Genomic DNA, 23382 nt, shown 5'->3' with positions numbered 1-23382 from the left:
GGATGAACTCGTCCGTCTGAACGGGACCCGTAGCTATCCGTGTTGCTAAAGTTGAGGGTAAGAATCCACCCATTTTTTCGCCATATAGCATTGTGATATATAACGACTTATTGTTGGTAGCTTAGCTGATTGGAGAATATAGAGTTTATTGATAACATTAAGGTAATTTATATTTTAGTTTTTTATTGGTTCACTATATAGTACTGTGAATAGCTCAGATGTGTAGGCCTTGACTTCAACATAGCCATTTCTGTGACCAGTCACTAGCTAATCACTCAGTTATTTCAATGCTAAATTCGCCTAGTTATTTCAATGCTAAATTCTCCTGTTTGATTTGTACTAAGTGCCTCGGTGAATGTGTATGCTCTGACTTTAACATAGCTATTTCTGTGACCAGTTACAAGCTAATCACTCAGCTATTTCAATGCTAAATTCTATGCTAATTCCTTTGTCAAGGGGTGCCTCTGCGGATGTGTATGCTTTAACTTTTAACATAGCCATTTCTGTGACCAGTCACAAGCTAATCACTCAGCCATTTCAATGCTAAATTATATGCTAATTCTTTTGTCAAGGCGCTTTGTTTCCTCTCACACAGCTTAAAGGTCGTGATCTGAACGTGGCTTTTTCACTCCAGCGCTGTCCTACCAGACAGTCTCGTCCCTTCACCTGATGAAGGCCGCTTGTGTTGTGGCCGAAACGTCGTGAGAATATTATTGCGTTATATCATTTGATCAATTTATTATTTTATTCTCATTCTACGTGACTTTACCGAAAGAACCAAAGAAGATGAATCCTTGCAGTTACGAAAGCTTTAAATCGAAATTTAGAGGGAGGGAGGTGAGGGAGGTGAGGGAGGTGAGGGAGGTGAGGGAGGTGAGGGAGAGAGGGAGGGAGGTGAGGGAGGGGATCAGACAAACGTCCATCTGTTAAAGTCACGACTGCTCAGAATCTCAGAATCAAGAATGTGTATTCAGGCTGTAGGAGGAAAGGAATCCGATGAGCTCTGAAGCTCTCTTTCACCGAGGTGCAGTGAGGGCAGGGGCTCAGCGAGTTGATGCTCACACACACACGGACGCTTCCACTTGCTGGAGTTTGTCCTCCGACTGTCACCGTCCGAGAATCTCAGGCAGATTCGGACCAACGCTGCTGCTGCAGCTGTGCGAGTGGGCGAGTGAGTCAGTGGGCGAGTGAGTCAGTGGGCGAGTGTGGTCAGTGGGCGAGTGAGTCAGTGGGCGAGTGGGTCAGTGGGTGAGTGAGTCAGTGGGTCAGTGGGCGAGTGGGTCAGTGGGCGAGTGGGTGAGTGGGTCAGTGGGCGAGTGGGCGAGTGGGTCAGTGGGCGAGTGGGTCAGTGGGTCAGTGGGCGAGTGGGTCAGTGGGCGAGTGGGTGAGTGGGTCAGTGGGCGAGTGGGTCAGTGGGCGAGTGGGCGAGTGAGTCAGTGGGCGAGTGAGTCAGTGGGCTAGTGGGTCAGTGGGCGAGTGGGCGAGTGGGTCAGTGGGCGAGTGGGTCAGTGGGCGAGTGGGTCAGAGGCCGAGTGGGCGAATGGGTCAGTGGGCGAGTGGGTGAGTGGGTCAGTGGGCGAGTGGGTCAGTGGGCGAGTGGGTCAGTGGGCGAGTGGGTCAGAGGCCGAGTTGGCGAATGGGTCAGTGGGCGAGTGGGTGAGTGGGTCAGTGGGCGAGTGGGTCAGTGGGCGAGTGGGTCAGTGGGCAAGTGGGTCAGTGGGCGAGTGAGTCAGTGGGCGAGTGGGTCAGTGGGTCAGTGGGCGAGTGGGCGAGTGGGTCAGTGGGCGAGTGGGCGAGTGTGTCAGTGGGCGACTGAGTCAGTGGGCAAGTGGGCGAGTGGGCGAGTAGGCGAGTGGGCGAGTGGGTCAGTGGGCGAGTGAGTCAGTGGGTCAGTGGGCGAGTGGGTCAGTGGGCGAGTGAGTCAGTGGGTGAGTGAGTCAGTGGGCGAGTGGGTCAGTGGCCGAGCGAGCAGGTAAGCGAGCGGGTAAAGCAAGTGAGCGGGCGGCCCGGGCTAGCGGGCGGGCAAGCGAGCGAGCGGGTGGGCCCTCACCGGATGTCGTTGTGGCGGTAGTCTCGGTCCCACGCCGCCTTGCGCTTGAGCAGCGGGTACAGGACGAGGAAGCCGATGGCGGCGACGACGACGAGGAGGAGGAGCACGCCCATCACGGCGCCCGTCACGACGCCGGCGTTAGCGCTCGCTGCACACGACACGATCACCCACACACGCGTAACCTTCACAGACTGTAGGGGAAAGTGCTGTCTGTAACAGACTGTAGGGGCAAGTGCTGTCTCTAACAGACTGTAGGGGCAAGTGCTGTCTGTAACAGATTGTAGGGGTGAGTGCTGCCTGTAACAGACTGTAGGGGCAAGTGCTGTCTGTAACAGACTGTAGGGGAAAGTGCTGGCTGTAACAGACTGTAGGGGCAAGTGCTGTCTGTAACAGACTGTAGGGGAAAGTGCTGTCTGTAACAGACTGTCAGGGCGAGTGCTGTCTGTAACAGACTGTAGGGGAAAGTGCTGTCTGTAACAGACTGTAGGGGCAAGTGCTGTTAGCGAGCAGCAGTAGCTATGAAAGCCGGAACGGTACACGAGGGGGTGGGTGGCCAGCACCACGCCCGGCCGCCTTTGTCTCCCCAGTGGCGATGTTTACACACCGCACCAGGTACTCATTTGAGGCCGTGTCGACCGAGCGGAGGCCCAGGGACCGGTTCAGATAATGGTCACCGGCGGTGTTGGCCGTGAGCGGGAATCGAACCCCGGGTCGCCGGGTTCGTAGCACAGCCACACGCACACACACACACACGTACACACAACAACCGCCATTCGCCACTAAGTGGCGGTGACGTCACCACGACGCTTGTGCCAGGCTATGTGTACCCTGAGGCCACGTGAAGTGTCGAACGCCCGCTGGCAGGAGGTCACGGGGCAGACCCAGGTGCCACGGGTCGACTGACTGAGATGACTGCCTGATGCACCACCTGTGCCCCCTACTGTGCCAACCTGCTGTGCTTTAGCCACCCGGCGCTCCGCTCGTTGTTCTGAGCGTCGCTCCTCCGCCCTCCGTTGTTGTTGGAGGGCGACTGCCTCCAACTGCCCAGTAGCATCCTTCACGAGCCTCCTCCACAGAGGCCGATCTTGACACCGCTGGTACCAGTCATCGGCAAGTCCACTCAGCTCCACGTCCTCCTGTACCACATCACTCCATCTCTTCTCTAGCCCGTGCCGCGCCCGCTGAGCCCCCTCAATCCGGCCAAACAAAAGCTGTTTCGGCATGCGGTGGCTGGGCATGCGGGCTACATGACCCAGCCATCGCAGCCTTGCCTGCCGGAGGAGCTCACCGATGGGACCCTGCCCAGATCTTCGAAGGATTTGTGAGCTCCTCACACAATCCAGTCTGGTTAAACCCAGGATGGATCGTAGGCAGGCCAGCCTAAATGTTTCTAACAGGCGAAGATGTTCCATTAGGGGGATCCACGTTTCGCAAGCGTAGAGAAGGGAGGGAATGACCGTGGCCGAGAAGACCTGAAGCTTAGTGCGGAGCGACAGACCAGGTAGCTTCCACACAACGTTACGCAACCGATGAAAAGATATTGCCGCTCGACTGATTCGGAGTGAGACCTCTGCTGTTAAACTGGAGCCAGTCATAAGCACACTGCCCAGGTATGGGAAACTCTCCACTCTCTCCACAACTGCCCCATCACCGATTGGGAGTTGTGGGGGGTGGAGTGTCCGATGGTACAAAATACCCAGGCAGGTGCTTAGTTTTGGTGGGGCTGATGGTAAGGCCCCACCTCTTAGCTCCAGTCTCAGCAGCAGCATATCCAACTCTTCCTCTGACTGAGCAGCTATTACCAAATCATCAGCATACATAACGTGGTTGAGCAATAGGGAGCCATCCCTTGACCGCACCCGGGCATCGATTAGCCTCCCATTATATCTGTACCATATGGAGATTCCCCCGGTACAGCTATTGAAGGCTTCACGAACTACGTGGTCAAAATAGATGTTAAATAATGTAGGAGCCAGAGGACATCCCTGTCGCACCCCAAGGTGTACAGGGAATGGCTCTGACTCCCGGCCACGTAGTTTTACCCGGGCCCGCTCACCATCATGAAGGTCCTTAATGATCGTGAGCAGAGGGTCAGGTACTCCAAAAGCACGAAGAATGACCCAGAGCCCAGGCCTACTGATGGTATCATAGGCCTTGACCAGGTCAATAAAGCAGAGATGTAGGTCTTGTTAGAATTCCCTACACCTCTGCTGTAGCAGACGGACAGAAAATATGGCATCTGTGCAGGACCGCCCTTTCCTGAAACCGCATTGGGGCTCCGCAAGCCTCTCCTCAGCGTGCCTGGCAAGGCGATGCTGAATAATCCTTGCCAGGACCTTTCCCGGCACACTGAGGAGTGAGATGCCCCTGTAGTTGTTACAGTCTGTGCGGTCCCCCTTCTTAAAAAGGGGGACCACCAGGGCATCCTTCCAATCCTGCGGAACCCGTCCAGTGGTCCAGACTGTTGTTATGATGTCATATAGGGCAGTCTGTGCACAAACGCCACCCTCCCTCAGCATTTCGCTTGGGAGATCATCTCTGCCCGCTGCCTTTCCTGGTCTCAGACTCCGGATCGCCTTCAATACTTCCTCAGCAGACGGCACCTCAGCCAGCCACTCACAGGGGGTGACTTCTTCCAATATTTGAGGCACCGTAGCCTCAGCAGGGTCATCCTCACTTTGTGCCACGATGTTTTCCTGGCTGAGGGATTTTCCCTCCCCCAGGACCTCACAGAAATGCTCAGCAAATCTGCGAACCTGTTCCTGGGGGTCGGAGATTGGATCACCGTTTTTTCCCCTAATGATGGTAATAGGTGTGGCGCTGCAGGTTACTTTTTTGATGGAGTTAAATAGAGATTTGTGATCACGGGCCACTGAGGCAGACTCCATCTCCTCAGCAACCCGCGACCACCACCCATCCTTGCAGCGCCTCACGGCTCTCCGAACCTCCGAGCGAAGGCTGCGGTAAGCCTCCTCATTCTCTGACGTGGGATTCTGTAACCGATGACAGTGGGCCTGTCGCTTTTTCTCAACCATCCTGAACACCTCCTCTGTTAGGCAGGGTCTCTGGGGAGGTCTGGACCGCGTACCCAAAGCAGCCATTGCAGCTGCATGAGTCACAGTCCTAAACCTCGCCCATTTACCCTCGACATCAGGAGGAGTCGGGGACGATGCCAATCCCAGCCGCAAGCGATGATGAAATTCTCGCTTGCAACTTTCATCAGATAACTGAGACCAGGCCACTTTATGTTGGAATGGGGTCCTGGGTGTACACCCACCACCGGAGTGGAAGAATGGCAGGCGCATCTTACAGATGACTAGTCGATGGTCAGAGGGCAGTTCAGCTCCACAGTAGGTCCTGGTGTCAAGGACATGGGCTTGCATTCGCTGGTCCGTCACTATGTAGTCCAGCAGATGTTCTTGCTTGGACCCGGCATGCATCCATGATGTTGTGTGGATGCGCCGATGCCGGAACAGCGTGTTGGTAATTACAAGCCCATGGGCTGCACAAAAATCTAGCAGCCTCCTACCATTGTTATTGAGCTGATCTGGCCCATGCCCTCCAATCACTCCAGACCAGGTGCCAGTATCATGACCAACTCGGGCATTGAAGTCACCCAACATGATGACTATCCCGAGGGGCCACTTTAGCCAGCACCTGTGACAGGAGGTCATAGAGGCATCTGACTCATCGGCTTTGCCTGCATCCCTCCACGGATGTTCATCTTCGGTGGGGGCATAAGTAACCACGACCACCATTCCTCGCCTCCGGTTGATGGGAAGGCGAGCCCAAAGTAGCCTGGGGCTTACAGCTTCCCACACCTCACCGCCACGCTCCCACGCCCCCTTCATTCTTTTGTTCAAAAGAAGACCCACATCCTGTTGTTTGGCAGTCTGCTGCCCCGAGTAGAGGACTGTCCACCCCTCATGGTGGCAGGAGCTAGAGCCGGTCCACCGGACCTCCTGAATGCCGCATAGATCCAGGCGGTACCGGTCCAGCTCCCGACAGAGGAGTGGCAGCCTCTCCTCTGCAGTGAGCGTTCGAACATTCCACGTGGCCACCCGTAGTGGCTTTTCGTTGTTTCTGGAGTAGCCCCGAGGGTAGGTATTCAATCTCCTGGCTCCGCCAATTGGGGTTTGGCCAGGAGACGTCATAGACGCCTGGCCCCCCGGGGACTCCGGCACAAGCTTATTAGTTACATATTTCAGTTTAATTCGTGGTTTCGTGGTAATTAATTGAAGGTGGAGGGGTTACCAGCCCCTCGCACCCGTCCAGAGCCCCCGTTTAGCCCCTGTGGTGGACACATATGCCATGAGGGGAGGAGCCAATCAAAATTGGATCTCCCCCCACAGCACTGTCCACGACAGAGTTGCCCGTCCGGCACCGCGAGGAAGTAGGGGGTTGTTTTGCCGGACCACGTACACACACACGCACACACACACACACACGCACACACACGCGTGGCGCCCGCGTGCGTAGCGAGAGGCAGACTCACGGCTCACGAGCGAGAGGGTCACGACGCACGACCGCCAGCCCACGCGGTTGCTGGCGTTGCACCGATAGGTCTCCGCGTGGCTCTCGCTCGCGTTGCTGAAGCGCAGCGTTCCTCCTGCGTGCCGCACCAAGCGGGGAGAATCAACAAGCGGAGAGCTCACTCCTGTGGGTCTGTGTGTGGTGAGTCTGTGGGTCTGTGTGTGGTGAGTCTGTGGGTCTCTGTGTGGTGAGTCTGTGGGGCTCTGTGTGGTGAGTCTGTGGGTCTCTGTGTGGTGAGTCTGTGGGTCTCTCTGTGGTGAGTCTATGGGTCTCTGTGTGTGGTGAGTCTATGGGTCTCTGTGTGGTAAGTCTATGGGTCTCTGTGTGGTGAGTCTGTGGGTCTCTGTGTGATGAGTCTGTGGGCCTCTGTGTGGTGAGTCTATGGGTCTCTGTGTGGTGAGTCTGTGGGTCTCTGTGTGTGGTGAGTCTATGGGTCTCTGTGTGGTGAGTCTGTGGGTCTCTGTGTGGTGAGTCTGTGGGTCTCTGTGTGGTGAGTCTGTGGGTCTCTGTGTGTGGTGAGTCTGTGGGTCTGTGTGTGGTGAGTCTGTGGGTCTCTGTGTGATGAGTCTGTGGGTCTCTGTGTGTGGTGAGTCTGTGGGTCTCTGTGTGGTGAGTCTGTGGGTCTCTGTGTGGTGAGTCTGTGGGTCTCTGTGTGGTGAGTCTGTGGGTCTCTGTGTGTGGTGAGTCTGTGGGTCTCTGTGTGGTGAGTCTGTGGGCCTCTGTGTGGTGAGTCTGTGGGTCTATGTGTGTGGTGAGTTTGTGAGTCTCTGTGTGGTGAGTCTATGAGTCTCTGTGTGGTGAGTCTGTGGGTCTCTGTGTGGTGAGTCTATGGGTCTCTGTGTGGTGAGTCTGTGGGTGTCTGTGTGGTGAGTCTGTGGGTCTCTGTGTGTGGTGAGTCTGTGGGTCTCTGTGTGTGATGAGTCTATGGGTCTCTGTGTGGTGAGTCTATGGGTCTCTGTGTGGTGAGTCTGTGGGTCTCTGTGTGTGGTGAGTTTGTGAGTCTATGTGTGGTGAGTCTGTGGGTCTCTGTGTGGTGAGTCTATGAGTCTCTGTGTGGTGAGTCTGTGGGTCTCTGTGTGGTGAGTCTATGGGTCTCTGTGTGGTGAGTCTGTGGGTGTCTGTGTGGTGAGTCTGTGGGTCTCTGTGTGTGGTGAGTCTGTGGGTCTCTGTGTGTGATGAGTCTATGGGTCTCTGTGTGGTGAGTCTATGGGTCTCTGTGTGGTGAGTCTGTGGGTCTCTGTGTGTGGTGAGTCTGTGGGTCTCTGTGTGGTGAGTCTATGGGTCTCTGTGTGGTGAGTCTGTGGGTCTCTGTGTGTGGTGAGTCTGTGGGTCTCTCTGTGAGTGAGTCTATGGGTCTCTGTGTGGTGAGTCTGTGGGTGTCTGTGTGGTGAGTCTGTGGGTCTCTGTGTGTGGTGAGTCTGTGGGTCTCTGTGTGTGATTAGTCTATGGGTCTCTGTGTGGTGAGTCTATGGGTCTCTGTGTGGTGAGTCTGTGGGTCTCTGTGTGTGGTGAGTCTGTGGGTCTCTGTGTGGTGAGTCTATGGGTCTCTGTGTGTTGAGTCTGTGGGTCTCTGTGTGTGGTGAGTCTATGGGTCTCTGTGTGGTGAGTCTGTGGGTCTCTGTGTGGTGAGTCTGTGGGTCTCTGTGTGGTGAGTCTATGGGTCTCTGTGTGTTGAGTCTGTGGGTCTCTGTGTGTGGTGAGTCTATGGGTCTCTGTGTGGTGAGTCTGTGGGTCTCTGTATGGTGAGTCTGTGGGTCTCTGGGTGGTGAGTCTGTGGGTCTCTGTGTGTGGTGAGTCTGTGGGTCTGTGTGTGGTGAGTCTGTGGGTCGCTGTGTGTGGTGAGTCTATGGGTCTCTGTGTGATGAGTCTGTGGGTCTCTGTGTGGTGATTCTGTGGGTCTCTGTGTGGTGAGTCTGTGGGTCTCTGTGTGATGAGTCTGTGGGTCTCTGTGTGTGGTGAGTCTGTGGGTCTCTGTGTAGTGAGTCTGTGGGTCTCTGTGTGGTGAGTCTGTGGGTCTCTGTGTGGTGAGTCTGTGGGTCTCTGTGTGTGGTGAGTCTGTGGGTCTCTGTGTGGTGAGTCTGTGGGTCTCTGTGTGGTGAGTCTGTGGGTCTCTGTGTGTGGTGAGTTTGTGAGTCTCTGTGTGGTGAGTCTGTGGGTCTCTGTGTGGTGAGTCTATGAGTCTCTGTGTGGTGAGTCTGTGGGTGTCTGTGTGGTGAGTCTGTGGGTCTCTGTGTGTGGTGAGTATGTTGGTCTCTGTGTGTGATGAGTCTATGGGTCTCTGTGTGGTGAGTCTATGGGTCTCTGTGTGGTGAGTCTGTGGGTCTCTGTGTGTGATGAGTCTGTGGGTCTCTGTGTGGTGAGTCTATGGGTCTCTGTGTGGTGAGTCTGTGGGTCTCTTTGTGAGTCTATGGGTCTCTGTGTGTGGTGAGTCTGTGGGTCTCTGTGTGGTGAGTCTGTGGGTCTCTGTGTGATGATTCTATGGGTCTCTGTGTGGTGAGTCTGTGGGTCTCTGTGTGTGGTGAGTTTGTGAGTCTCTGTGTGGTGAGTCTGTGGGTCTCTGTGTGGTGAGTCTATGAGTCTCTGTGTGGTGAGTCTGTGGGTGTCTGTGTGGTGAGTCTGTGGGTCTCTGTGTGTGGTGAGTCTGTTGGTCTCTGTGTGTGATGAGTCTATGGGTCTCTGTGTGGTGAGTCTATGGGTCTCTGTGTGGTGAGTCTGTGGGTCTCTGTGTGTGGTGAGTCTGTGGGTCTCTGTGTGGTGAGTCTATGGGTCTCTGTGTGGTGAGTCTGTGGGTCTCTGTGTGTGGTGAGTCTGTGGGTCTCTGTGGGAGTGAGTCTGTGGGTCTCTGTGTGTGGTGAGTCTGTGGGTCTCTGTGTGGTGAGTCTGTGGGTCTCTTTGTGAGTCTATGGGTCTCTGTGTGTGGTGAGTCTGTGGGTCTCTGTGCGGTGAGTCTGTGGGTCTCTGTGTGATGATTCTATGGGTCTCTGTGTGGTGAGTCTGTGGGTCTCTGTGTGGTGAGTCTATGGGTCTCTGTGTGGTGAGTCTACGGGTCTCTGTGTGTGGTGAGTCTGTGGGTCTCTATGTGGTGAGTCTGTGGGTCTCTGTGTGGTGAGTCTATGGGTCTCTGTGTGGTGAGTCTATGGGTCTCTGTGTGGTGAGTCTATGGGTCTCTGTGTGGTGAGTCTATGGGTCTCTGTGTGTGGTGAGTTTATGGGTCTCTGTGTGTGGTGAGTCTATGGGTCTCTGTGTGTGGTGAGTCTGTGGGTCTCTGTGTGGTGAGTCTGTGGGTCTCTGTGTGGTGAGTCTGTGGGTCTCTGTATGGTGAGTCTATGGGTCTCTATGTGTGGTGAGTCTATGGGTCTCTGTGTGATGAGTCTATGGGTCTCTGTGTGGTGAGTCTATGGGTCTCTGTGTGGTGAGTCTGTGGGTCTCTGTGTGTGGTGAGTCTGTGGGTCTCTGTGTGGTGAGTCTATGGGTCTCTGTGTGGTGAGTCTGTGGGTCTCTGTGTGGTGAGTCTATGGGTCTCTGTGTGGTGAGTCTATGGGTCTCTGTGTGGTGAGTCTATGGGTCTCTGTGTGGTGAGTCTATAAGTATCTGTGTGTGCTGAGTCTATGAGTCTCTGTGTGTGGTGAGTCTATGGGTCTCTGTGTGTGGTGAGTCTATGGGTCTCTGTGTGTGGAGAGTCTATGGGTCTCTGTGTGTGGTGAGTCTATGAGTCTCTGTGTGTGGTGAGTCTGTGGGTCTCTGTGTGTGGTGAGTCTATGGGTCTCTGTGTGTGGTGAGTCTATGGGTCTCTGTGTGTGGTGAGTCTATGGGTCTCTGTGTGTGGTAAGTCTATGGGTATCTGTGTGTGGTGAGACTATGGTCTCTGTGTGTGGTGAGTCTATGGGTCTCTGTGTGTGGTGAGTCTATGGGTCTCTGTGTGTGGTGAGTCTATGGGTCTCTGTGTGTGGTGAGTCTATGGGTCTCTGTGTGTGGTGAGTCTATGGGTCTCTGTGTGTGGTGAGTCTATGGGTCTCTGTGTGTGGTGAGTCTATGAGTCTCTGTGTGTGGTGAGTCTGTGGGTCTCTGTGTGTGGTGAGTCTATGGGTCTCTGTGTGTGGTGAGTCTATGGGTCTCTGTGTGTGGTGAGTCTATGGGTCTCTGTGTGGTGAGTCTGTGGGAGTCTCTGTGTGGTGAGTCTGTGGGTCTCTTTGTGAGTCTATGGGTCTCTGTGTGTGGAGAGTCTGTGGGTCTCTGTGTGGTGAGTCTGTGGGTCTCTGTGTGGTGAGTCTATGGGTCTCTATGTGGTGAGTCTGTGGGTCTCTGTGTGGTGAGTCTGTGGGTCTCTGTGTGGTGAGTCTGTGGGTCTCTGTGTGTGGTGAGTCTGTGGGTCTGTGTGTGGTGAGTCTGTGGGTCTGTGTGTGGTGAGTCTGTGGGTCTCTGTGTGTGGTGAGTCTATGGGTCTCTGTGTGGTGAGTCTGTGGGTCTCTGTGTGGTGAGTCTGTGGGTCTCTGTGTGGTGAGTCTGTGGGTCTCTGTGTGGTGAGTCTGTGGGTCTCTGTGTGTGGTGAGTCTGTGGGTCTCTGTGTGGTGAGTCTGTGGGTCTCTGTGTGGTGAGTCTGTGGGTCTCTGTGTGTGGTGAGTTTGTGAGTCTCTGTGTGGTGAGTCTGTGGGTCTCTGTGTGGTGAGTCTATGAGTCTCTGTGTGGTGAGTCTGTGGGTGTCTGTGTGGTGAGTCTGTGGGTCTCTGTGTGTGGTGAGTATGTTGGTCTCTGTGTGTGATGAGTCTATGGGTCTCTGTGTGGTGAGTCTATGGGTCTCTGTGTGGTGAGTCTGTGGGTCTCTGTGTGTGATGAGTCTGTGGGTCTCTGTGTGGTGAGTCTATGGGTCTCTGTGTGGTGAGTCTGTGGGTCTCTTTGTGAGTCTATGGGTCTCTGTGTGTGGTGAGTCTGTGGGTCTCTGTGTGGTGAGTCTGTGGGTCTCTGTGTGATGATTCTATGGGTCTCTGTGTGGTGAGTCTGTGGGTCTCTGTGTGTGGTGAGTTTGTGAGTCTCTGTGTGGTGAGTCTGTGGGTCTCTGTGTGGTGAGTCTATGAGTCTCTGTGTGGTGAGTCTGTGGGTGTCTGTGTGGTGAGTCTGTGGGTCTCTGTGTGTGGTGAGTCTGTTGATCTCTGTGTGTGATGAGTCTATGGGTCTCTGTGTGGTGAGTCTATGGGTCTCTGTGTGGTGAGTCTGTGGGTCTCTGTGTGTGGTGAGTCTGTGGGTCTCTGTGTGGTGAGTCTATGGGTCTCTGTGTGGTGAGTCTGTGGGTCTCTGTGTGTGGTGAGTCTGTGGGTCTCTGTGGGAGTGAGTCTGTGGGTCTCTGTGTGGTGAGTCTGTGGGTCTCTTTGTGAGTCTATGGGTCTCTGTGTGTGGTGAGTCTGTGGGTCTCTGTGCGGTGAGTCTGTGGGTCTCTGTGTGATGATTCTATGGGTCTCTGTGTGGTGAGTCTGTGGGTCTCTGTGTGGTGAGTCTATGGGTCTCTGTGTGGTGAGTCTACGGGTCTCTGTGTGTGGTGAGTCTGTGGGTCTCTGTGTGGTGAGTCTATGGGTCTCTGTGTGGTGAGTCTATGGGTCTCTGTGTGGTGAGTCTATGGGTCTCTGTGTGGTGAGTCTATGGGTCTCTGTGTGGTGAGTCTATGGGTCTCTGTGTGTGGTGAGTTTATGGGTCTCTGTGTGTGGTGAGTCTATGGGTCTCTGTGTGTGGTGAGTCTGTGGGTCTCTGTGTGGTGAGTCTGTGGGTCTCTGTGTGGTGAGTCTGTGGGTCTCTGTATGGTGAGTCTATGGGTCTCTGTGTGGTGAGTCTGTGGGTCTCTGTGTGGTGAGTCTGTGGGTCTCTGTGTGGTGAGTCTGTGGGTCTCTGTGTGGTGAGTCTGTGGGTCTCTGTGTGGTGAGTCTGTGGGTCTCTGTGTGGTGAGTCTATGGGTCTCTGTGTGTGGTGAGTCTATGGGTCTCTGTGTGGTAAGTCTATGGGTCTCTGTGTGGTGAGTCTGTGGGTCTCTGTGTGATGAGTCTGTGGGCCTCTGTGTGGTGAGTCTATGGGTCTCTGTGTGGTGAGTCTGTGGGTCTCTGTGTGTGGTGAGTCTATGGGTCTCTGTGTGGTGAGTCTGTGGGTCTCTGTGTGGTGAGTCTGTGGGTCTCTGTGTGGTGAGTCTGTGGGTCTCTGTGTGTGGTGAGTCTGTGGGTCTGTGTGTGGTGAGTCTGTGGGTCTCTGTGTGATGAGTCTGTGGGTCTCTGTGTGTGGTGAGTCTGTGGGTCTCTGTGTGGTGAGTCTGTGGGTCTCTGTGTGGTGAGTCTGTGGGTCTCTGTGTGGTGAGTCTGTGGGTCTCTGTGTGTGGTGAGTCTGTGGGTCTCTGTGTGGTGAGTCTGTGGGCCTCTGTGTGGTGAGTCTGTGGGTCTATGTGTGTGGTGAGTTTGTGAGTCTCTGTGTGGTGAGTCTATGAGTCTCTGTGTGGTGAGTCTGTGGGTCTCTGTGTGGTGAGTCTATGGGTCTCTGTGTGGTGAGTCTGTGGGTGTCTGTGTGGTGAGTCTGTGGGTCTCTGTGTGTGGTGAGTCTGTGGGTCTCTGTGTGTGATGAGTCTATGGGTCTCTGTGTGGTGAGTCTATGGGTCTCTGTGTGGTGAGTCTGTGGGTCTCTGTGTGTGGTGAGTTTGTGAGTCTATGTGTGGTGAGTCTGTGGGTCTCTGTGTGGTGAGTCTATGAGTCTCTGTGTGGTGAGTCTGTGGGTCTCTGTGTGGTGAGTCTATGGGTCTCTGTGTGGTGAGTCTGTGGGTGTCTGTGTGGTGAGTCTGTGGGTCTCTGTGTGTGGTGAGTCTGTGGGTCTCTGTGTGTGATGAGTCTATGGGTCTCTGTGTGGTGAGTCTATGGGTCTCTGTGTGGTGAGTCTGTGGGTCTCTGTGTGTGGTGAGTCTGTGGGTCTCTGTGTGGTGAGTCTATGGGTCTCTGTGTGGTGAGTCTGTGGGTCTCTGTGTGTGGTGAGTCTGTGGGTCTCTCTGTGAGTGAGTCTATGGGTCTCTGTGTGGTGAGTCTGTGGGTGTCTGTGTGGTGAGTCTGTGGGTCTCTGTGTGTGGTGAGTCTGTGGGTCTCTGTGTGTGATTAGTCTATGGGTCTCTGTGTGGTGAGTCTATGGGTCTCTGTGTGGTGAGTCTGTGGGTCGCTGTGTGTGGTGAGTCTGTGGGTCTCTGTGTGGTGAGTCTATGGGTCTCTGTGTGTTGAGTCTGTGGGTCTCTGTGTGTGGTGAGTCTATGGGTCTCTGTGTGGTGAGTCTGTGGGTCTCTGTGTGGTGAGTCTGTGGGTCTCTGTGTGGTGAGTCTATGGGTCTCTGTGTGTTGAGTCTGTGGGTCTCTGTGTGTGGTGAGTCTATGGGTCTCTGTGTGGTGAGTCTGTGGGTCTCTGTATGGTGAGTCTGTGGGTCTCTGGGTGGTGAGTCTGTGGGTCTCTGTGTGTGGTGAGTCTGTGGGTCTGTGTGTGGTGAGTCTGTGGGTCGCTGTGTGTGGTGAGTCTATGGGTCTCTGTGTGATGAGTCTGTGGGTCTCTGTGTGGTGATTCTGTGGGTCTCTGTGTGGTGAGTCTGTGGGTCTCTGTGTGATGAGTCTGTGGGTCTCTGTGTGTGGTGAGTCTGTGGGTCTCTGTGTAGTGAGTCTGTGGGTCTCTGTGTGGTGAGTCTGTGGGTCTCTGTGTGGTGAGTCTGTGGGTCTCTGTGTGTGGTGAGTCTGTGGGTCTCTGTGTGGTGAGTCTGTGGGTCTCTGTGTGGTGAGTCTGTGGGTCTCTGTGTGTGGTGAGTTTGTGAGTCTCTGTGTGGTGAGTCTGTGGGTCTCTGTGTGGTGAGTCTATGAGTCTCTGTGTGGTGAGTCTGTGGGTGTCTGTGTGGTGAGTCTGTGGGTCTCTGTGTGTGGTGAGTATGTTGGTCTCTGTGTGTGATGAGTCTATGGGTCTCTGTGTGGTGAGTCTATGGGTCTCTGTGTGGTGAGTCTGTGGGTCTCTGTGTGTGATGAGTCTGTGGGTCTCTGTGTGGTGAGTCTATGGGTCTCTGTGTGGTGAGTCTGTGGGTCTCTTTGTGAGTCTATGGGTCTCTGTGTGTGGTGAGTCTGTGGGTCTCTGTGTGGTGAGTCTGTGGGTCTCTGTGTGATGATTCTATGGGTCTCTGTGTGGTGAGTCTGTGGGTCTCTGTGTGTGGTGAGTTTGTGAGTCTCTGTGTGGTGAGTCTGTGGGTCTCTGTGTGGTGAGTCTATGAGTCTCTGTGTGGTGAGTCTGTGGGTGTCTGTGTGGTGAGTCTGTGGGTCTCTGTGTGTGGTGAGTCTGTTGGTCTCTGTGTGTGATGAGTCTATGGGTCTCTGTGTGGTGAGTCTATGGGTCTCTGTGTGGTGAGTCTGTGGGTCTCTGTGTGTGGTGAGTCTGTGGGTCTCTGTGTGGTGAGTCTATGGGTCTCTGTGTGGTGAGTCTGTGGGTCTCTGTGTGTGGTGAGTCTGTGGGTCTCTGTGGGAGTGAGTCTGTGGGTCTCTGTGTGTGGTGAGTCTGTGGGTCTCTGTGTGGTGAGTCTGTGGGTCTCTTTGTGAGTCTATGGGTCTCTGTGTGTGGTGAGTCTGTGGGTCTCTGTGCGGTGAGTCTGTGGGTCTCTGTGTGATGATTCTATGGGTCTCTGTGTGGTGAGTCTGTGGGTCTCTGTGTGGTGAGTCTATGGGTCTCTGTGTGGTGAGTCTACGGGTCTCTGTGTGTGGTGAGTCTGTGGGTCTCTGTGTGGTGAGTCTGTGGGTCTCTGTGTGGTGAGTCTATGGGTCTCTGTGTGGTGAGTCTATGGGTCTCTGTGTGGTGAGTCTATGGGTCTCTGTGTGGTGAGTCTATGGGTCTCTGTGTGGTGAGTCTGTGGGTCTCTGTGTGGTGAGTCTATGGGTCTCTGTGTGGTGAGTCTGTGGGTGTCTGTGTGGTGAGTCTGTGGGTCTCTGTGTGTGGTGAGTCTGTGGGTCTCTGTGTGTGATGAGTCTATGGGTCTCTGTGTGGTGAGTCTATGGGTCTCTGTGTGGTGAGTCTGTGGGTCTCTGTGTGTGGTGAGTCTGTGGGTCTCTGTGTGGTGAGTCTATGGGTCTCTGTGTGGTGAGTCTGTGGGTCTCTGTGTGTGGTGAGTCTGTGGGTCTCTCTGTGAGTGAGTCTATGGGTCTCTGTGTGGTGAGTCTGTGGGTGTCTGTGTGGTGAGTCTGTGGGTCTCTGTGTGTGGTGAGTCTGTGGGTCTCTGTGTGTGATTAGTCTATGGGTCTCTGTGTGGTGAGTCTATGGGTCTCTGTGTGGTGAGTCTGTGGGTCTCTGTGTGTGGTGAGTCTGTGGGTCTCTGTGTGGTGAGTCTATGGGTCTCTGTGTGTTGAGTCTGTGGGTCTCTGTGTGTGGTGAGTCTATGGGTCTCTGTGTGGTGAGTCTGTGGGTCTCTGTGTGGTGAGTCTGTGGGTCTCTGTGTGGTGAGTCTATGGGTCTCTGTGTGTTGAGTCTGTGGGTCTCTGTGTGTGGTGAGTCTATGGGTCTCTGTGTGGTGAGTCTGTGGGTCTCTGTATGGTGAGTCTGTGGGTCTCTGGGTGGTGAGTCTGTGGGTCTCTGTGTGTGGTGAGTCTGTGGGTCTGTGTGTGGTGAGTCTGTGGGTCGCTGTGTGTGGTGAGTCTATGGGTCTCTGTGTGATGAGTCTGTGGGTCTCTGTGTGGTGATTCTGTGGGTCTCTGTGTGGTGAGTCTGTGGGTCTCTGTGTGGTGAGTCTGTGGGTCTCTGTGTGTGGTGAGTCTGTGGGTCTCTGTGTGGTGAGTCTGTGGGTCTCTGTGTGGTGAGTCTGTGGGTCTCTGTGTGTGGTGAGTTTGTGAGTCTCTGTGTGGTGAGTCTGTGGGTCTCTGTGTGGTGAGTCTATGAGTCTCTGTGTGGTGAGTCTGTGGGTGTCTGTGTGGTGAGTCTGTGGGTCTCTGTGTGTGGTGAGTATGTTGGTCTCTGTGTGTGATGAGTCTATGGGTCTCTGTGTGGTGAGTCTATGGGTCTCTGTGTGTTGAGTCTGTGGGTCTCTGTGTGTGATGAGTCTGTGGGTCTCTGTGTGGTGAGTCTATGGGTCTCTGTGTGGTGAGTCTGTGGGTCTCTTTGTGAGTCTATGGGTCTCTGTGTGTGGTGAGTCTGTGGGTCTCTGTGTGGTGAGTCTGTGGGTCTCTGTGTGATGATTCTATGGGTCTCTGTGTGGTGAGTCTGTGGGTCTCTGTGTGTGGTGAGTTTGTGAGTCTCTGTGTGGTGAGTCTGTGGGTCTCTGTGTGGTGAGTCTATGAGTCTCTGTGTGGTGAGTCTGTGGGTGTCTGTGTGGTGAGTCTGTGGGTCTCTGTGTGTGGTGAGTCTGTTGGTCTCTGTGTGTGATGAGTCTATGGGTCTCTGTGTGGTGAGTCTATGGGTCTCTGTGTGGTGAGTCTGTGGGTCTCTGTGTGTGGTGAGTCTGTGGGTCTCTGTGTGGTGAGTCTATGGGTCTCTGTGTGGTGAGTCTGTGGGTCTCTGTGTGTGGTGAGTCTGTGGGTCTCTGTGGGAGTGAGTCTGTGGGTCTCTGTGTGTGGTGAGTCTGTGGGTCTCTGTGTGGTGAGTCTGTGGGTCTCTTTGTGAGTCTATGGGTCTCTGTGTGTGGTGAGTCTGTGGGTCTCTGTGCGGTGAGTCTGTGGGTCTCTGTGTGATGATTCTATGGGTCTCTGTGTGGTGAGTCTGTGGGTCTCTGTGTGGTGAGTCTATGGGTCTCTGTGTGGTGAGTCTACGGGTCTCTGTGTGTGGTGAGTCTGTGGGTCTCTGTGTGGTGAGTCTGTGGGTCTCTGTGTGGTGAGTCTATGGGTCTCTGTGTGGTGAGTCTGTGGGTCTCTGTGTGGTGAGTCTATGGGTCTCTGTGTGGTGAGTCTGTGGGTCTCTTTGTGAGTCTATGGGTCTCTGTGTGTGGTGAGTCTGTGGGTCTCTGTGTGGTGAGTCTGTGGGTCTCTGTGTGATGATTCTATGGGTCTCTGTGTGGTGAGTCTGTGGGTCTCTGTGTGTGGTGAGTTTGTGAGTCTCTGTGTGGTGAGTCTGTGGGTCTCTGTGTGGTGAGTCTATGAGTCTCTGTGTGGTGAGTCTGTGGGTGTCTGTGTGGTGAGTCTGTGGGTCTCTGTGTGTGGTGAGTCTGTTGGTCTCTGTGTGTGATGAGTCTATGGGTCTCTGTGTGGTGAGTCTATGGGTCTCTGTGTGGTGAGTCTGTGGGTCTCTGTGTGTGGTGAGTCTGTGGGTCTCTGTGTGGTGAGTCTATGGGTCTCTGTGTGGTGAGTCTGTGGGTCTCTGTGTGTGGTGAGTCTGTGGGTCTCTGTGGGAGTGAGTCTGTGGGTCTCTGTGTGTGGTGAGTCTGTGGGTCTCTGTGTGGTGAGTCTGTGGGTCTCTTTGTGAGTCTATGGGTCTCTGTGTGTGGTGAGTCTGTGGGTCTCTGTGCGGTGAGTCTGTGGGTCTCTGTGTGATGATTCTATGGGTCTCTGTGTGGTGAGTCTGTGGGTCTCTGTGTGGTGAGTCTATGGGTCTCTGTGTGGTGAGTCTACGGGTCTCTGTGTGTGGTGAGTCTGTGGGTCTCTGTGTGGTGAGTCTGTGGGTCTCTGTGTGGTGAGTCTATGGGTCTCTGTGTGGTGAGTCTATGGGTCTCTGTGTGGTGAGTCTATGGGTCTCTGTGTGGTGAGTCTATGGGTCTCTGTGTGGTGAGTCTGTGGGTCTCTGTGTGGTGAGTCTATGGGTCTCTGTGTGGTGAGTCTGTGGGTGTCTGTGTGGTGAGTCTGTGGGTCTCTGTGTGTGGTGAGTCTGTGGGTCTCTGTGTGTGATGAGTCTATGGGTCTCTGTGTGGTGAGTCTATGGGTCTCTGTGTGGTGAGTCTGTGGGTCTCTGTGTGTGGTGAGTCTGTGGGTCTCTGTGTGGTGAGTCTATGGGTCTCTGTGTGGTGAGTCTGTGGGTCTCTGTGTGTGGTGAGTCTGTGGGTCTCTCTGTGAGTGAGTCTATGGGTCTCTGTGTGGTGAGTCTGTGGGTGTCTGTGTGGTGAGTCTGTGGGTCTCTGTGTGTGGTGAGTCTGTGGGTCTCTGTGTGTGATTAGTCTATGGGTCTCTGTGTGGTGAGTCTATGGGTCTCTGTGTGGTGAGTCTGTGGGTCTCTGTGTGTGGTGAGTCTGTGGGTCTCTGTGTGGTGAGTCTATGGGTCTCTGTGTGTTGAGTCTGTGGGTCTCTGTGTGTGGTGAGTCTATGGGTCTCTGTGTGGTGAGTCTGTGGGTCTCTGTGTGGTGAGTCTGTGGGTCTCTGTGTGGTGAGTCTATGGGTCTCTGTGTGTTGAGTCTGTGGGTCTCTGTGTGTGGTGAGTCTATGGGTCTCTGTGTGGTGAGTCTGTGGGTCTCTGTATGGTGAGTCTGTGGGTCTCTGGGTGGTGAGTCTGTGGGTCTCTGTGTGTGGTGAGTCTGTGGGTCTGTGTGTGGTGAGTCTGTGGGTCGCTGTGTGTGGTGAGTCTATGGGTCTCTGTGTGATGAGTCTGTGGGTCTCTGTGTGGTGATTCTGTGGGTCTCTGTGTGGTGAGTCTGTGGGTCTCTGTGTGGTGAGTCTGTGGGTCTCTGTGTGTGGTGAGTCTGTGGGTCTCTGTGTGGTGAGTCTGTGGGTCTCTGTGTGGTGAGTCTGTGGGTCTCTGTGTGTGGTGAGTTTGTGAGTCTCTGTGTGGTGAGTCTGTGGGTCTCTGTGTGGTGAGTCTATGAGTCTCTGTGTGGTGAGTCTGTGGGTGTCTGTGTGGTGAGTCTGTGGGTCTCTGTGTGTGGTGAGTATGTTGGTCTCTGTGTGTGATGAGTCTATGGGTCTCTGTGTGGTGAGTCTATGGGTCTCTGTGTGTTGAGTCTGTGGGTCTCTGTGTGTGATGAGTCTGTGGGTCTCTGTGTGGTGAGTCTATGGGTCTCTGTGTGGTGAGTCTGTGGGTCTCTTTGTGAGTCTATGGGTCTCTGTGTGTGGTGAGTCTGTGGGTCTCTGTGTGGTGAGTCTGTGGGTCTCTGTGTGATGATTCTATGGGTCTCTGTGTGGTGAGTCTGTGGGTCTCTGTGTGTGGTGAGTTTGTGAGTCTCTGTGTGGTGAGTCTGTGGGTCTCTGTGTGGTGAGTCTATGAGTCTCTGTGTGGTGAGTCTGTGGGTGTCTGTGTGGTGAGTCTGTGGGTCTCTGTGTGTGGTGAGTCTGTTGGTCTCTGTGTGTGATGAGTCTATGGGTCTCTGTGTGGTGAGTCTATGGGTCTCTGTGTGGTGAGTCTGTGGGTCTCTGTGTGTGGTGAGTCTGTGGGTCTCTGTGTGGTGAGTCTATGGGTCTCTGTGTGGTGAGTCTGTGGGTCTCTGTGTGTGGTGAGTCTGTGGGTCTCTGTGGGAGTGAGTCTGTGGGTCTCTGTGTGTGGTGAGTCTGTGGGTCTCTGTGTGGTGAGTCTGTGGGTCTCTTTGTGAGTCTATGGGTCTCTGTGTGTGGTGAGTCTGTGGGTCTCTGTGCGGTGAGTCTGTGGGTCTCTGTGTGATGATTCTATGGGTCTCTGTGTGGTGAGTCTGTGGGTCTCTGTGTGGTGAGTCTATGGGTCTCTGTGTGGTGAGTCTACGGGTCTCTGTGTGTGGTGAGTCTGTGGGTCTCTGTGTGGTGAGTCTGTGGGTCTCTGTGTGGTGAGTCTATGGGTCTCTGTGTGGTGAGTCTATGGGTCTCTGTGTGGTGAGTCTATGGGTCTCTGTGTGGTGAGTCTATGGGTCTCTGTGTGTGGTGAGTTTATGGGTCTCTGTGTGTGGTGAGTCTATGGGTCTCTGTGTGTGGTGAGTCTGTGGGTCTCTGTGTGGTGAGTCTGTGGGTCTCTGTGTGGTGAGTCTGTGGGTCTCTGTATGGTGAGTCTATGGGTCTCTATGTGTGGTGAGTCTATGGGTCTCTGTGTGATGAGTCTATGGGTCTCTGTGTGGTGAGTCTATGGGTCTCTGTGTGGTGAGTCTGTGGGTCTCTGTGTGTGGTGAGTCTGTGGGTCTCTGTGTGGTGAGTCTATGGGTCTCTGTGTGGTGAGTCTGTGGGTCTCTGTGTGGTGAGTCTATGGGTCTCTGTGTGGTGAGTCTATGGGTCTCTGTGTGGTGAGTCTATGGGTCTCTGTGTGGTGAGTCTATAAGTATCTGTGTGTGCTGAGTCTATGAGTCTCTGTGTGTGGTGAGTCTATGGGTCTCTGTGTGTGGTGAGTCTATGGGTCTCTGTGTGTGGAGAGTCTATGGGTCTCTGTGTGTGGTGAGTCTATGAGTCTCTGTGTGTGGTGAGTCTGTGGGTCTCTGTGTGTGGTGAGTCTATGGGTCTCTGTGTGTGGTGAGTCTATGGGTCTCTGTGTGTGGTGAGTCTATGGGTCTCTGTGTGTGGTAAGTCTATGGGTATCTGTGTGTGGTGAGACTATGGTCTCTGTGTGTGGTGAGTCTATGGGTCTCTGTGTGTGGTGAGTCTATGGGTCTCTGTGTGTGGTGAGTCTATGGGTCTCTGTGTGTGGTGAGTCTATGGGTCTCTGTGTGTGGTGAGTCTATGGGTCTCTGTGTGTGGTGAGTCTATGGGTCTCTGTGTGTGGTGAGTCTATGAGTCTCTGTGTGTGGTGAGTCTGTGGGTCTCTGTGTGTGGTGAGTCTATGGGTCTCTGTGTGTGGTGAGTCTATGGGTCTCTGTGTGTGGTGAGTCTATGGGTCTCTGTGTGGTGAGTCTGTGGGAGTCTCTGTGTGGTGAGTCTGTGGGTCTCTTTGTGAGTCTATGGGTCTCTGTGTGTGGAGAGTCTGTGGGTCTCTGTGTGGTGAGTCTGTGGGTCTCTGTGTGGTGAGTCTATGGGTCTCTATGTGGTGAGTCTGTGGGTCTCTGTGTGGTGAGTCTGTGGGTCTCTGTGTGGTGAGTCTGTGGGTCTCTGTGTGTGGTGAGTCTGTGGGTCTGTGTGTGGTGAGTCTGTGGGTCTGTGTGTGGTGAGTCTGTGGGTCTCTGTGTGTGGTGAGTCTATGGGTCTCTGTGTGGTGAGTCTGTGGGTCTCTGTGTGGTGAGTCTGTGGGTCTCTGTGTGGTGAGTCTGTGGGTCTCTGTGTGGTGAGTCTGTGGGTCTCTGTGTGTGGTGAGTCTGTGGGTCTCTGTGTGGTGAGTCTGTGGGTCTCTGTGTGGTGAGTCTGTGGGTCTCTGTGTGTGGTGAGTTTGTGAGTCTCTGTGTGGTGAGTCTGTGGGTCTCTGTGTGGTGAGTCTATGAGTCTCTGTGTGGTGAGTCTGTGGGTGTCTGTGTGGTGAGTCTGTGGGTCTCTGTGTGTGGTGAGTATGTTGGTCTCTGTGTGTGATGAGTCTATGGGTCTCTGTGTGGTGAGTCTATGGGTCTCTGTGTGGTGAGTCTGTGGGTCTCTGTGTGTGATGAGTCTGTGGGTCTCTGTGTGGTGAGTCTATGGGTCTCTGTGTGGTGAGTCTGTGGGTCTCTTTGTGAGTCTATGGGTCTCTGTGTGTGGTGAGTCTGTGGGTCTCTGTGTGGTGAGTCTGTGGGTCTCTGTGTGATGATTCTATGGGTCTCTGTGTGGTGAGTCTGTGGGTCTCTGTGTGTGGTGAGTTTGTGAGTCTCTGTGTGGTGAGTCTGTGGGTCTCTGTGTGGTGAGTCTATGAGTCTCTGTGTGGTGAGTCTGTGGGTGTCTGTGTGGTGAGTCTGTGGGTCTCTGTGTGTGGTGAGTCTGTTGATCTCTGTGTGTGATGAGTCTATGGGTCTCTGTGTGGTGAGTCTATGGGTCTCTGTGTGGTGAGTCTGTGGGTCTCTGTGTGTGGTGAGTCTGTGGGTCTCTGTGTGGTGAGTCTATGGGTCTCTGTGTGGTGAGTCTGTGGGTCTCTGTGTGTGGTGAGTCTGTGGGTCTCTGTGGGAGTGAGTCTGTGGGTCTCTGTGTGGTGAGTCTGTGGGTCTCTTTGTGAGTCTATGGGTCTCTGTGTGTGGTGAGTCTGTGGGTCTCTGTGCGGTGAGTCTGTGGGTCTCTGTGTGATGATTCTATGGGTCTCTGTGTGGTGAGTCTGTGGGTCTCTGTGTGGTGAGTCTATGGGTCTCTGTGTGGTGAGTCTACGGGTCTCTGTGTGTGGTGAGTCTGTGGGTCTCTGTGTGGTGAGTCTATGGGTCTCTGTGTGGTGAGTCTATGGGTCTCTGTGTGGTGAGTCTATGGGTCTCTGTGTGGTGAGTCTATGGGTCTCTGTGTGGTGAGTCTATGGGTCTCTGTGTGTGGTGAGTTTATGGGTCTCTGTGTGTGGTGAGTCTATGGGTCTCTGTGTGTGGTGAGTCTGTGGGTCTCTGTGTGGTGAGTCTGTGGGTCTCTGTGTGGTGAGTCTGTGGGTCTCTGTATGGTGAGTCTATGGGTCTCTATGTGTGGTGAGTCTATGGGTCTCTGTGTGATGAGTCTATGGGTCTCTGTGTGGTGAGTCTATGGGTCTCTGTGTGGTGAGTCTGTGGGTCTCTGTGTGTGGTGAGTCTGTGGGTCTCTGTGTGGTGAGTCTATGGGTCTCTGTGTGGTGAGTCTGTGGGTCTCTGTGTGGTGAGTCTATGGGTCTCTGTGTGTGGTGAGTCTGTGGGTCTCTGTGGGAGTGAGTCTGTGGGTCTCTGTGTGTGGTGAGTCTGTGGGTCTCTGTGTGGTGAGTCTGTGGGTCTCTTTGTGAGTCTATGGGTCTCTGTGTGTGGTGAGTCTGTGGGTCTCTGTGCGGTGAGTCTGTGGGTCTCTGTGTGATGATTCTATGGGTCTCTGTGTGGTGAGTCTGTGGGTCTCTGTGTGGTGAGTCTATGGGTCTCTGTGTGGTGAG

At 54.2% G+C, this 23382-nt stretch overlaps 1 protein-coding gene across 3 annotated transcripts in view; it reads right to left on the bottom strand.

Annotated features, from left to right (window-relative positions):
* Nucleotides 1-23382, bottom strand: part of LOC142915740 (coxsackievirus and adenovirus receptor homolog) — a 67201-nt gene that overhangs the window by 10331 nt on the left and 33488 nt on the right. For 2 of the 3 annotated variants that reach the window (XM_076061440.1, XM_076061441.1), the window contains exons 5-6: nt 6546-6659; nt 2051-2198 (exon numbers count right to left, since the gene is read on the bottom strand). In XM_076061440.1, coding sequence (XP_075917555.1) covers nt 2051-2198; nt 6546-6659 — 262 coding nt within the window. Of the gene's footprint in view, nt 1-769; nt 810-2050; nt 2199-6545; nt 6660-23382 lie in introns of all 3 variants that reach the window. The other variant, XM_076061442.1, reaches the window with a different exon arrangement.

The sequence above is a fragment of the Petromyzon marinus genome, unplaced genomic scaffold, assembly GCF_048934315.1.
Source record: "Petromyzon marinus isolate PM22_M1 ecotype Great Lakes invasive population unplaced genomic scaffold, UKy_Petmar_22M1.pri1.0 PM_G_Scaffold_34, whole genome shotgun sequence".
In the NCBI taxonomy this organism is placed as follows: Eukaryota; Metazoa; Chordata; class Hyperoartia; order Petromyzontiformes; family Petromyzontidae; genus Petromyzon; species Petromyzon marinus.
Note: the sequence above shows the minus strand (reverse complement) of the source record. Positions and strands in the feature narration are given on the sequence as shown.